The sequence below is a fragment of the Monodon monoceros genome, unplaced genomic scaffold, assembly GCF_005190385.1.
Source record: "Monodon monoceros isolate NGI ecotype Baffin Bay Population unplaced genomic scaffold, NGI_Narwhal_1 Super_Scaffold_10, whole genome shotgun sequence".
NCBI lineage: Eukaryota > Metazoa > Chordata > Mammalia > Artiodactyla > Monodontidae > Monodon > Monodon monoceros.
Window position 1 is genome coordinate 51587609 of NW_021703766.1, and position 13775 is coordinate 51601383.

The 13775-nt window shown below is 51.2% G+C and overlaps 1 protein-coding gene across 2 annotated transcripts in view; it reads left to right on the forward strand.

The window, feature by feature from the left end:
- The first annotated feature begins 555 nt into the window (after positions 1–555).
- Positions 556–13775, forward strand: part of AP2A1 (adaptor related protein complex 2 subunit alpha 1) — a 36987-nt gene continuing 23767 nt past the window's right edge. Inside the window, exons 1-3 of one of the 2 annotated variants that reach the window (XM_029213560.1) lie at positions 556–838; positions 13302–13370; positions 13501–13643. In XM_029213560.1, the coding sequence (XP_029069393.1) occupies positions 772–838; positions 13302–13370; positions 13501–13643 (279 nt within the window). In that variant the 5' untranslated portion in view covers positions 556–771. The remainder of the gene's footprint in view (positions 839–13301; positions 13371–13500; positions 13644–13775) is intronic. The other variant, XM_029213559.1, reaches the window with a different exon arrangement.

The following is a 13775-nucleotide window of genomic DNA, read 5'->3' on the forward strand; positions in this document are numbered from 1 at the left end:
AGGGGAACAGAAAGACGCTTGCGCAGCAAATACCTCACGCTCTCCTGCCCCTCCCAACCCCTTCTCTGCAGCAGGGAATTGCAGGCGCCACTCCACCTATCCTAGCCCAGCCGAGGGACAACCCCCTGCTCCTTCCTTCTCTACGGATCGTCGCCCTCCTCCCGCCCCCACAACAGCCCAATCGGGGGTGGGAGTCGGACTGGCCCGGCGAATCCTCGACGCCTGCGGGGGCGGTCTACCCGCCCATGGGCCTCAATCAACGTAAGTCCCGCCTGCTCGAGCCCGCTCCCCCGCCTTCCTTCACGTCAATCCCTCCCTTCTAAGAGAGCGACCGGATCCAATCAGTATCGGAGCCGGCCGAGCGGAGGGGGCGGTCCCACTGTACGTAACCGAACTCCGCCCGTCTCTCGGGCAACGCCCCCACCTCCCTCCGGATCGGAAATAGCGGGGCTCTGGGCCAATCGTAGCGGCGTGCCTTTGTCCAGAGACCAATGAGAGAGGGAGCGGGGATGAGCCCGAGTCTGAGCGGCAGTAATCCAAGCCAATAGGCGGCTGAGAGCTCAGGATGGCGGAGGGGAGGGGTGGGGCCGGGGGCGGAGCCGCGGCCTGCCAGCCCGCCTGCCTGCCAGCCCGCCCGCCAGCCCGCCCTCCCCCCTTGGCCGGCTCGGCTCCTCTGCGCTGCCTGGGGTCCTTCCCTCCCGGTCCCCGCCTGCCAGCCCCCGCTGTGCTGCGCCCTGCCCGGCCAGGCCTGGAGCCGACACCACCGCCATCATGCCGGCCGTGTCCAAGGGCGATGGGATGCGGGGGCTCGCCGTGTTCATCTCCGACATCCGGAACTGTGAGAGAGCGGCCGGGGGACACCGGGCGAGGGGGAGCGTGGGATTGAGGGATTCGGGGGCTACAGAGGAGCCCAGGGGATAGAAATCCATTGCGGTCTTAGAGTGAGAGGTTAGAGAGGCCCCGGGGGTACTTTAGGGTGGGGGGGATGGGGGGGCTTAGGGTGTCATAGTGTGCCTCTTGAGGTGACGACACGGAGTGGCTAGAGGCGTCCGGGAGGGTCTTAATATAGAGGAGGCTAGTAAAGTCCCGGGGATGGGGCATAGAGTTGTCCCTGGGAATGGAAGAAAGGCTGGGGGATCGTATTAGAGACGGGGTTAGAGAAATCCCTGATGTAGCTAGAAAGGGAAAAGGGTGCATGGGTGGGTGGGTGGGGGTACCCTGTGGAGAGATAAAGTGGGAGGAGGCCAGAGAGGACTGGGAGGACGTGAAACACAGGAAGCCTAAAGGAACTGGGCTTGAGGGCCTGGGTGAGGGGGTGTCATAGAGGGGAAGGGACTAGGTAGGTCACCGAGGCTCCCAGCTAGTTCATAGAGAGGACTTGAGAATGACAGAAAGTCCCAGGGGTTTGGGGAGGAGAGACGGGAAGGCGGGGGGCTGTAGTGGGCCCCTGGTGAGGGATAGAGGGGCTCCAGGATGGAGGATTGCTTAGGAGACATGGAGGGCAGTGGAGAAGGGGCTAGAGGAGGTACTGGGAGGAGCACAGAGGAGAGGCGCTGCAGGTGGAGAGTCTTGGGAGAACCTGAAATAGCGAGCTGGGGGGCCTGCAAAGGAGAGGACATTATAACGCGGGGTCTTGGGGTATGTGCCAGAATGGGGAGAGCCCAGATCTCAAAGAAGGGGTCAGGGGGCCTTAGGAATTTGTGGGGAAGAGATCTGGAAAGCTGAGGGGTGAGGGAAGCCTGGCCCCAGAGAGGGGTCATAGGTCAGGGAGCAGGACAGCCCTGAATCTGGAGTGCTCTCCCATCTGACCACATCAACATGGGGACAGCCATCACCAGCAGGAAGAATGGTCGTGACTGTGGGAGGCCTGGCGCCAAGTCAGCTCCCAGCTCCTGCGAGCGGGTGTTGGTGTTTTGAGCTGCCAAAAGCTTCACAGGCTGTGTCCGCATGGGCTTTGGGGTCAGCCAGACTTGGGTTTGAGTGTGAGCGCTCTCACTCCCTAGCCGTGTGACCTTGAATGAGAGACTTCGCCTCTCAGTTTCCTCATCTGTCAGGAGGGACTGCTGATCACACCTTCCTGATGGGGTTGTTATGATACCGAATGTGAGTGAGGCCTTTCACACACTCCAGGCACTAGGTGGCTTGGCTACTATTCTTGTTATTTGGCTGGGTCTGAGGAGCGGCCTCTGCTGGGTGCATAGTGATGATTTTAGAATTTAGTAGGGATGGGAGGATCTGGCATGTAGTAGGTGCTCAGCGAGCAAGAGGGGTGGAAACTGTTGGGTCTCAAGTGGCGGAGAGAGGTTAAGTCTGTTATGAAAGGGGTGGAGCTTTGAGGATTTGTGGGTTGCGGGGGCCAGCTGTTAGCAGCAAGTGTTGCCTCTGACACCTACCTTGCGACCCTTGGCAAGTCATTCAACCTCTTGGAGGCTCCCTTTTCTTGTCGGCTGACTCCCATTGATCAGAACATCTTGTCTCTGAAGGTTCGTTCATTCGTTTATTCATTTGACAAAAAGCTTTTTGATCACTCCAGTGTGCCAGACACTGTTCCGGGGACTGGGGCTATAACAGTGAACAAAAATTCCTGCCCCTGGGAGCACCCATGCCAGGAGGGAGATTAACAAGTAAACACAGAGAACTGCAGGGTCAGACGATGACTAGTGCTGTGAAGAAAAATAAGGCAGGCAAGTGGGGGAGGGGAGGGACCAGGATTGAGAGGGATCGAGCCCTGCAGACTTTGGAGGAATGAGGGGTCCAGGCAGGAGAATGGTGCATTCAAAGGTCCTGAGGTTGTAGCATGCTTGGTGTGGGTTCAGATAAATGCAAGGGGGCTTGTGTGGCTGGGGCCAAGAGAGGGAGGGAGGGAGAGCGGTGGGAGATAAGGACAGAGAGGGGACAGGGCTTTGTGGGCCACTAGGAGCACTTTGGCCTTTCTCTGAGCGAAGCAAGAGCAGCGGGAAGGTTTTGAGCACAGGAGGGACAGGAGCTGATTGATGTATTAAAATAGTTCCTCTGGCTGCTGGGAAGAGAACAGACCCAAGGAGGTACGAACAGAAACAGGGAAGGAGTTAGAGGGCCGTTGCAGGCATCCCAGTGAGAGACGGTGTTGGTTCGACTGGGGTGAGAAGGAAACGATGAGAAGTGTTTGGTTGGAGATAGATTTTGAAGGATCTGCAAAGGGATTGGATGATGGGGGCAGGGCAGGAAAGAGAAAACAAGTGGGTGTCACTGCAGGACCCCAGAAGGAAGCCAGAGGACGGAGGGGAGACTCCGACTTGGGGGCAGTGGAAGTAGTTTAGCCAAATGAACCAGGGCTGGAGAATCAGGGCTTCCCCTTGTCCTTGGTTTTCTCATCAAGTGTAGGTTGAATGGCTGGTATGTTTCAAGCCTTATCATGGGCGCTGGAGAAACAGTGGTAAATAGGACAGACTTGTCTGTACCCCCATGAAACTCCCAGCCCCTGAGGGAGACAGGTGCTGCATAAAAATCGCAGGTGTCCATCTCCCAAGCACTTGTATATGGATGTTCATACAGCATCGTTCATGATACATAGCCAAAGAGTGGAAACAAACCCAAATGTCTGCCAACGGATGGATGGCGAAACACAATGTGGACACCCACACGATGGAATAGTATTCAGCCATTAAAAAGGAATGAACTACCGTAGAGGCTACAGCACGGATGAAGCTCGAAAACATCATTTTAAGTGAAAGAAGACAGACACAAAAGGCTACATATTGTAGGATTCCATTTCTATGAGGTGTCCAGAATAGGCAAATCCAGAGAAACAGAAAGTAGTTGAGTGGTTGCCTAGGGCTAGGGGGTGGTGGAATGTGGAATGACCGCTAATGAGAACAGGGTTTCTTTGGGGGGTAATGAGAATGTTCTGGAATTAGATGGTGGTGATAGCTGAACAACACTGTGGATCTGCTAAAGACCACAGAATCGCACTATCAAATGGTGAGCTGTGTGGTATGTGAATTTATCTCAATTTTTTTTTAATTGAAGTATAGTTGATTTACAATATTGTGTTAGTTTCAGGTGTACAGCAAAGTGAATCCGTTATACATATATATATATTTTTTTTTTCTCATATTCTTTTCCATCATGGTTTATTACAGGATGTTGAATATAGTTTCCTGTGCAAATCCTGGTTGTTTATCTGTTTCATATATGCCACTGTTAGATGATATATTAATTTTATTTTCTTTACCTAAATTGAGGAAGAAACCTAAAATCAAATCTAAATATATTACAGGGCATTCAGGGAGGTATGTTTTGTTGCCCCTCAGAAAATTACCTGAAATTTACTTTCAAAATTAGATCTGCTTGTTTAAAAGCCCTATCCTGGCTCCTTTCTTGTTTGCATCAAGTTTTTTTTAAAGCGGAAAAAAACCGTAGCTGTCCTAAGTCCAGTGAGGTAGAGGGCCACAATGATGAGAGAACGGGGCCTCTGTCTGCTTGCGTTGCCCAGACAATGGGGAGGGTTAGCCAGGCCAAGGGAAGGGGAAAAGAGCTGTGAAGGCAGAGGAACAGCAAGTGCAAAGGTCCTGAGGCCCTGTCGAGACTCTGTGCTAAGGCCTATGTGGCTGGTACAGAGAGGGATGGGATCTGACACTGGGGAGGTGGGCAGAGGCCAGGTTGGTGTTTGTCCCAAGAGCACCGGAGAGGGTTTCAAGCTGGAGTGAGGGTAAAAGAAGGGATGAGGGACATGGATGAGGCCGTGCTCAGAGCTGAGCAGGTGGAGGACAGCGAGGAGTGTGGAGCCATCCTGCTGGAGGATCTGAAGGGCATAGTGGAATTCAGGGGGAAGGAACTAGAAGGAGATAAAAGGCAGGCTTTGAGAAGGAGAGCCAGGAAGGGCAAATTCTGCAGATAAGAAAGGGAGAGGTGAGGCTGGGCCCAGCCTGAGGGCGTAGTCCTGTCCTGTCTGGAGGGGAGTCAGCCTCCCAGACGCTTATCTGACTGGGAGCTCCCTAAGGCAGGAGCTGGGGTTGCCACCTCTCTAGGGCCCAGCTCCCCCCAAGCCCAAGGACAGTGTGAGTGAATGAATGGGAAGGGGGTTGCTGGGCTGCCACAGTGCCTCCATGAGGGCACATCCCACTCCAAACTGTGACCCATTCTGTTTGTGGCATCTCCCTCAGCCCCTGGAGTGCAAGCCCTGGTCTGATCCCTCCCCGGGTCCCCACTTCCACCTTCTGCAGGGCCTGGCCCGCAAGAGTCCTTGGGAGGTGTTTGCTGATTGAATGAATGAATGAATGGACAAATCAATCTTTACTGAGCACTGATTGAGTGCTAGACACTTTCTAGGTGATGGGACTAAAACGGTGAGCAAAAGTCCCCTTCCAATGGTGCTCACATTCTAGCGGGGAAATGGACCAATATACAGGTAAATATGTAGTGTTCAGGTGTTCAGACAGGTAGCAGTGAGTGTTGGGAGGAAATAAAGCAGGGAAGGGGTGTAGGGGTGTAGGGATGGCGCTCTTATATAGGCTGCTTGGAGCGTCTCTCACTGAGCAGGTGACATTTGAGCAAAGAAAAATTTGGTGGGTGAATTGGCCTGCAGAATCTGGGAGAAGACATTTTTGGCAGCGCAGACAGCCTGTGCAAAGGCCCTGAGGCAGGACTGTGCTTGAGGTGTAGGAGGAATGCGGGGAGAGGGTGGGAGTTGTGGTCAGAGAGGGAACTAGTGAATCCAGTGACGACTTGTTTTTACACTGAGCCAGATGGAAGCCAGGGAGAGATTCAGTGCAGAGAAGGGACAGGATTTGACTCAGGTTTTCACAGAATCCCTCTGGCCGCTGTGGAGAGAGCAGAAGGAATGAGTCCCACTTTGGTGGTGCTCCAACATCAGTGTGCCGTTGGGGACAGCGCCCCTCCCCCCACACCCCTGCCCAGGGCACTTAAAGGAACTGGCTTTAGGTTGTGAGTGGCATCCAGATGCTGGCAACAGACAGATCCAGGCCTGAGCTCCGTCCCTCTCTACCTGTGTGTCATCTAGTGACCTCGGTCCACAATCGCATTCAGCACCTCCCCCGTGTCAGGACTGCTCTGGACCCTGTGTCAGGATGCTACACGGGACGCAGCCACCCACCCCTGCCCTTGGGGAGCTGGCATTCCCAGCCAGAAACCGAGGGCTTACAGAGCAACATGTGCCCCCGTAATATGTTAGGCGGCAGCTCAGGGAGGTCTTTGCAGCTGCGTTCAAGTAGGGGAATGACAGGGTGTGACTTGGTTGCTCAAGGAGAATATTTTCTCTCAGAGATGTTGACAATTTTGATAACATCTAACCCAGGGTTGTCATGTGGCGATCCACATACGTACATTTTTAAAAAATTGAGGTATGGTTAATTTACCGTGTTATGTTAGTTTCAAGTACACAGCAAAGTGATTCAGTTATACGTATATATATTAAATACATATACGTATGTATATGTATCCTTTTTCAGGTTCTTTTCCATTTGAGGTTATTGCAAGGTATTGAGTATATTTCCCTGTGCTATACAGTAGATCCTTGTTGTTTATCTCTTATGTATAGTAGTGTGTGTATGTTAATCTCAAACTCCAAATTTATCTCCCCCCCTCCCCCCCACCCCTGCAGTTTCCCCTTTGGTAAACATAAATTTATTTTCTGTGTCCATGAGTCTATTTCTGTTCTGTAAGTCAATTTATTTGTATCCTTTTTTTACATTCCACAGATAAGTGATATCATATGATATTTGTTACTTCACTTAATATGATAATCTCTAGGTCCATGCACATATGTACATTCAAACTTTCCGTAGTCACATTAAAAAAGTAAAACCAGGGAAATTAACTTTAATATGATTTATTTCCTTTACCCCAGTATGCCCCAAATACTATCTGAATGTGTAATCGATATTTTTTCAATGATTAACAAGACAGTTTATTTTCCTTTCTCAACTCGGAGGCTACAGTTTCTTTGGAAATATTTTCTCTGTCTTAAGAGTTCATAAAACTTATGGTTAAAAAAGAAGATTCACAAAGGGTCCAAGTCGTTCCAAACATACTTTTCCAGTGACTGAGTGGAGGATTGGTTTTTAATTTTTAACTTATTACAATTAAATAAAATTAGGAATTCAGTCCCTCCGTAGCACCAGCCAATTTTCAAATGTCCAGTGGCCGTATGTAGCCAGTGGCTCCGGTGGTGGACCGCGTGGGCCAACATGTTCTGAACTTTATAGGGGTCCAGAGTCAACAAGCATCATCTCCCAGAGCCCTCTTTGAGGACTCAGGGCTGTTGGGACTTGTGTGGGAGACATTGGAGCACATCCTAGTAGAGAGAAACTTTTGTTGCTTTGTATTGTAAACAGTTGTCTGGAAGGCAGTGAAGGGTCTTGCAGTGAGGTGCCAGCCAGTGCCTGGGTTACCGCCATAAAAGCATGTCAATCCCTTCATGGTAGTCCAGGTTTGTTAGAAGGCCTTTTGTGGCAGTGACAGCCCCCCCCCGATGCCCCAAGTTAAATGCTTAGGGAGGCTTATTTCCCCTACCCAGAAGCCCCAAGGTCCTTCTGGAGCGGTCAGCAGTAACCTGCCTTGGCCTGTAGCAAGGGGGTGGCCTCTTTTCCACCTGCACGGCCCTCACAGCAACAGCTGCAGGCAGAATGGGACCCCCTGCCCTCCCATGGCTCCCCAGCACCCTCAGAAAAGCCAAGAGGTTGCACGGTCTGTTCCCGCCTGCTGTGCTAGCCCCAAGGCCTTTGCACAAGCGGGTCCTCATGCCCAGAGCACACCTCCCCTTATTTCTGCTTGGTCCATTTCAGCCTCGTCTTTTGAGCCTGAAATCCCAGGAGCGGGGGAATTCCCTGGCGGTCCAGTGGTTAGGGCTCCATGCATGCTTCCACTGCAGGGGGCATGGGTTCTATCGCTGTTAGGGAACTAAGATCCCACATGCTGCAGCGTGGCCAAAAAGGAAAAACAAAAACAAAAAAAGTCCCAGGAGCTGGCCAAAAAAAAAAAAAAAGTCCCAGGAACTGGGTACCAGGGAGCCTTCCTCCCCCCATCTGATTCCAGCGTCCCAACCCCCACTGTGTTTGCCTCTGTGAAAGTTTTCCCCACTGTCCCTGTCAGCCTCTCCAATCAAGGAGCATCCCCAGGGCAGAGCAGGTGTGACTCATCCCTGAGCTTGGCCCAGGGAATGTTTGAAGATAAAGGAATCTCTTTAAAACAACCTGAAATGCTTGCATGCCTCCTGTGACGGGGAGCTTGTCCCCCTATCGCAGGCTGGCCGAGTGATGGAAAGTTTCTTCCACGAGCCCAGTTCTGTCACAGCTGCCTTCAGCCCCTTTCTCCCATGCGTTACCCTCAGCAGCACCCAGGTGCTGTCTCTGGGCACCCAGGCTCTAGATATTTGCAGAGGTTGTGTGCTCTGCTGGGACGCATTTCCTCTAGGGCCACAGAGCATTCTCTTTTGGAGACCTGATGCTTTGTTCTTTCTGTGAATTCTTTTTTGTAGCAAAGTATATTGGTGGTGCAGAAGACAATATCAAATAGACGTGGACAATTTAAAGACTAAGGAAAAAACATATACACACACAAACATATATTCTTTGAATATTCCTTTAAATTTTATTTATTTATTTATTTATTTATGGCTGCGTTGGGTCTTTGTTGCTGCGCGCAGGCTTTCTCTAGTGGCGATTGGAGGGCTACTCTCCTTTGCGGTGCGCAGGCTTCTCCTTCCGGTGGTTTCTCTTGTCGCGGAGCACGGGCTTTAGGTGCGCAGGCTTAAGTAGTTGTGGCTCGCGGGCTCTAGAGCGCTGGCTCAGTAGTTGTGGTACGCCGGCTTCATTGCTTCACAGCATGTGGGCTCTTCCCAGACCAGGACTCGAACCCTGTGTCCCCAGCACTGGCAGGCGGATTCTTAACCACTGCACCACCAGGGAAGCCCTAAAAATTTATTTTTAATTTTTACACATAGCAGGCACTAATAATATTTTTTTATTAAGTGAGCGAAATGTCCAACTATACCATAATAATTAAATAAATTACGGGATAATTCACTCAGCTATCATAAATTCTTTAATTAGGAAACAGATTCTCATACCATGATGGTGGGATATAAACTGGTTCATTATGAGAGAGCCATTTGCCTTCATATATCAGAAAAATTTGAAAATGGGCATACTCGTTGCTCTAAGAACTTTATTTCCAGGACTTAATTCTAAAAACAAATTACATAGTGTTATCATTTAGCTATAAAGAGGTGTATTGAAGAACACTTCAAATTAGCCAAAATTTATGAACTATGGCCATTATTTTTCTTTTCCATATTCTCTGTCATGTGCTTATGTTATCTTTGAATTTTTTTTTTTTGGGCCACAACCCGCGGCTTGCAGGATCTTAGTTCTGTCACCAGGGATCGAACCAGAGCCAAAGTGCCGCGTCCTAACCACTGAACTGCCAGGGAATTCCTGCATATTCTTTAAATTGTCCATATCTGTTTTATATTCTCTTCTGCATCATTGATATACTTCACTATACAAATATATTAATATATATTTGTATACAAATATATTAACTTGTACATTCACATATACGTATATAGCGTATCTATAAAAAAAAGCTCACAGATCAGAAGTGATGAATTTTGATGAATTCATCATCAAAATCTGATGAATTTTCCCCAACTGGACACAGCTGCGTAACTGGCCCCCAGGGGCAGAAACAACATCCCTAGCCCCCTGGCACCCCCCTCCCCACTGCTCAGTCATCCAACACCATAGGTTAGTTTTGCCTGCTTCTTGAAGCTTTTAATAGAGGTAAACGAAGGCCAGAGAGAGCTCTAGGCTCAGTAATTTAATTGCCGTTCAGATACCTGTCTATCTGTGGTAAAAGTTAGGCAGCCACGGTGCGCTATATGGTCCATTTATAAAAGCTGTTTGGTTGTTTTTTCTCGTCCCTACAGAATAGCTTTAGATTAGAGCAATTGTGTGGTTATCCTCAGGTTAGGAGGAGAACGGAACGTGCGCACCAGTTTTGAGGAGCTGCCGTGCTGGTCACCGCCCCTGCCCTGCCCCCAGAGGGAGGTGCTGTCCTGACCCCCTGGCCACCCTCCGGTGGGCACACCTCAACAGTGTGACGTGGTTCTGGCTTAGTTCTCGCTGGTGAACTGCGCCTGAACCCTCCTCATCTTTCACGGCCCTCCTCAAATGTCCCCTATTCTTGGCAGCCACCAGCAAGGCCCCCGGGGGTGTCTGGGTGACCTCCAATCGTGCCCATCTCGCTCAGGTGTGGGGACAGGGCCCTGCTGCCTGCGCCCCACCAAGCCAGGAGTCCCTGGGGGAGGATCAAAAGTGCCAGATCTGCGTGGGTCCTGGGTGCCCAGCGTCGCCCCACTCAGGCCTGGCCCACAGGGCTTAGGAAACGTGTAATTAATAAATGAAGCATCAGATAGCCTCTGGGCCACACAGGCCAATTCAGCCTCATCACTGAGGTACTGGCCCTTCATCGCCTGGGTCCCAGAGACCTCCCACCCTCCCTGAGGCCTGGGAGTGGGTCACTCTGTACCTCTTCAGCCCCTTTTTTTGTTCACATCTTCATGCCTTTCCTGAGCTCAGGCACTCAGTAAGCCTGTGGAACGTGGAGTCACTACCCAGAAAAGTGGCAGACGCTGGCCCTACCCTCGGGGCTCTGGTGTGATCTGGGGACAGCAGCAGACCCAGACACGCACAGCAGCGTTGAGGGAGGTGACCCGGGCAGTGTGGGAGCCCAGGAAAGGCCCAAGAGCAGCATTACCCAGAGTGTAAGCCGCATGTGTGGTTTTTAACTTCTTCAGTAACCACTTTTTTGTTAGTAGAAAGTAGAACGGAATGGGCCAAATTAATTTTAATAATATGTTTGTATAATCTGATACACCCCCAATATTCTTTTTTAAATATTTATTTATTTATTTATTTTATTTTGGCTGCCCCAAGTCTTAGTTGTGGCACGTGGGATCTTTTTAGTTGTGGCATGCGGGCAACTAAATATTCTCATTTCAACATGTATTCAGTATTTAAAAATTTTTTTGATTAACAAAATTTTAAACAACTAATTAATTATATTTTTAACTTTGTAATGAGATAGTTTACATTTCTTTTTTTTAATTAATTAATTGGGTTGTGCTGGGTCTTACTTGCGGCAGGCAGGCTCCATAGTTGTGGCATGCATGTGGGATCTAGTTCCCTGACCAGGGATTGAACCCAGGCCCCCTGCATTGGGAGCACAAAGTCTTAACCACTGTGCCACCAGGGAAGTCCCTACATTTCTTTTTTTTTTTTCCCACACTCAATCTTCTAAATCCCGTGTGTCTTTGCCACTTACTGCCCATCTCAGTTGGGAGCAGCAACGTTTTAGGTGCTTGAGAGCCACCTGGCTGATGGCTGCCGTATTGGACACGGCAGCTCTAGCGTCTATTTGGAACTGATCAGGAGGTGCTAATCAGAAGGGGCTTCCTAGAGGAGGTGATAGCTGAAGTGAGGCTTATGGGAGCTTCCCAGGAAGTTGGGAGTAGGTGGTGAGGCAGGATTTCTAAAGAGAAAAAGAGCACATACCCTCGCTTTCTCCTTCATTCACTCATTCATTTGAACCTCCCAGTTGCCTGATGACACAGCCATGGGTCAGAACAGGCTCCACCATTCAGATGACCAGACATTTATTAAGCACCTGCTATATGCTGGGCACTGTTCTAGAAGCTCCCCTGTGATGCTTATAATCTGAAGGGGGAGCCGAGGTTTGACAGTAAAGGTAAATAAAATAGTTACATGGTGTGAAATGAGCCAGGGAAGACTTTTTTTTGTTAATATTTATTTATTTGGCTGCACTAGGTCTTTAGTTGTGGCATGCAGGGTCTAGTTCCCTTACCAGGGATGAAACCCGGGCGCCCTGCATTGGGAGCACGGAGTCTTCTTTTTCTTTTCTTTTTTAAATTTATTTTTTAGAAATTTATTTTATTTATTTTATTTTTGGCTGCATTGGGGTCTTCATTTCTGTGCGTGGGCTTTCTCTAGTTGCGGTGAGCAGGGGCTTCTCATGGCAGTGGCCTCTCTTGTTGTGGAGAACGGGCTGTAGGCACTCAGGCTCAGTAGTTGTGGCTCGCAGGCTCTAGAGCGCAGGCTGAGTAGTTGTGGCACACAGGCTTAGTTGCTCTGCGGCATGTGGGATCTTCCCGGACCAGGGATCGAACCCATGTCCCCTGCATTGTCAGGCGGATTCTTAACCACTGTGCCACCAAGGAAGCCCGGGAGCCCGGAGTCTTAACCGCTGGACCACCAGGGAAGTCCCAGGACATTTTTTTAAAATGATGGAAACAGAAGAAGAAGGCACTGACTTTAAAGAACTGGCCAAGAGGGAATTTCCTGGCAGTTCAGCGGTTAGGACTCTGCACTTGCACTGCCAGGGCCCCCAGTTCGATATCTGGTTGGGGAACTAAGATCCCACAAGCCGTGCGGCACGGCCAAAAAATAACAATAATAAATAAATAGAGAATTGACCAAGAAAGGCCTCTTGGAGGAGGTGACAAGAGCTGAGACCCAAGTGATGAGAAGAAAACTGGATAGATGGGCAGGTGGAGGGCACAGCATGTGCAAAGGCCCTGGAGGTGGGAAGGAGTGTGAATTGTCCCTGGAACTGACAGAGGCCTGCGAGGTGGGGACACACAGCAAGATGGTGAGGGGTGACACTGGTGGGGTGGCCAGGGCAGGGCCAGAGGGCTTGGTAGCCACGGGGTAGAATCCCCCCAGTGGGAAGCAAGGATGCCAGAAAGGAGGCTGCCACAGTGATCTGGCTGGGCAGGCGGAGGTGGGGAGCCGGGAGCTCAGGACCCAATGCCTGGCAACTGGCTGGAATTGGGAAGGTGCAGGCCCAGCAGTTTTCAGGAGACAGCTCTGGGGGTGTGGTCAGAGTGAGGGTCCAGGGGGCCAGCTCGAAGGCAGCCTATCTCTGCATTCATTCATTCATTACATATTTCCTGCCAGGGGCATATTTCAGCTGGGGGCTGGTGCAGTGGTAACCGGAGCCATGGGTGGGACAGGAGCTGGAGGAGGGAGGGAGGCAGGGAGCGCCCCAAAGTGTGTGCTGGGCTCCTCCTCTGGGTGGTAGGGACCCAGAGCCAAGGTTCCCACCTCCCGGAAGCTCCCAGCTAGAGACAGGGCCCAGGCCTTGCCTCAGCCCCCTGGGCCTGGAGCCCCAGGGTGGGGAGAGTCTGCCCTTCCAGCCGGAAGGACCTTGCCCAGCAAAGTGAGGGCAGGCGGCTCAACTCTCTGGGACCCTCCTGACCTGTCCTGCCTTCTCCCTTCCAGGTAAGAGCAAGGAGGCGGAGATTAAGAGAATCAACAAGGAACTGGCCAACATCCGCTCCAAGTTCAAGGGTATGCTGGGGGCCCAGGCTCCTGGGTCTGTGGGAGGAGCGCGCTGTGCGCTGGGGCTGGGATACCTGGGACTTGTAGGTTTGATCCTTCCTCATTTTTGCCTCCCCTTTCTTCCTTCCTCTGGCCCCAGGGGACAAAGCCTTGGACGGCTACAGCAAGAAAAAGTATGTGTGTAAACTGCTCTTCATTTTCCTGCTCGGCCACGACATCGACTTTGGGCACATGGAGGCCGTGAACCTGCTGAGTTCCAACAAGTACACGGAGAAGCAGATAGTGAGTCTGCGCGGGGAGGGGCCGGGGGCCTGGATCCTGGGGCTGAGGGGGGAGGGATTAGGGGCGGGGACTCCTGGGTCTGAGGTGGGAGGGGCCGGCGGCCTGGACTCCTGGGGCTGAGGGGGGGAGGGC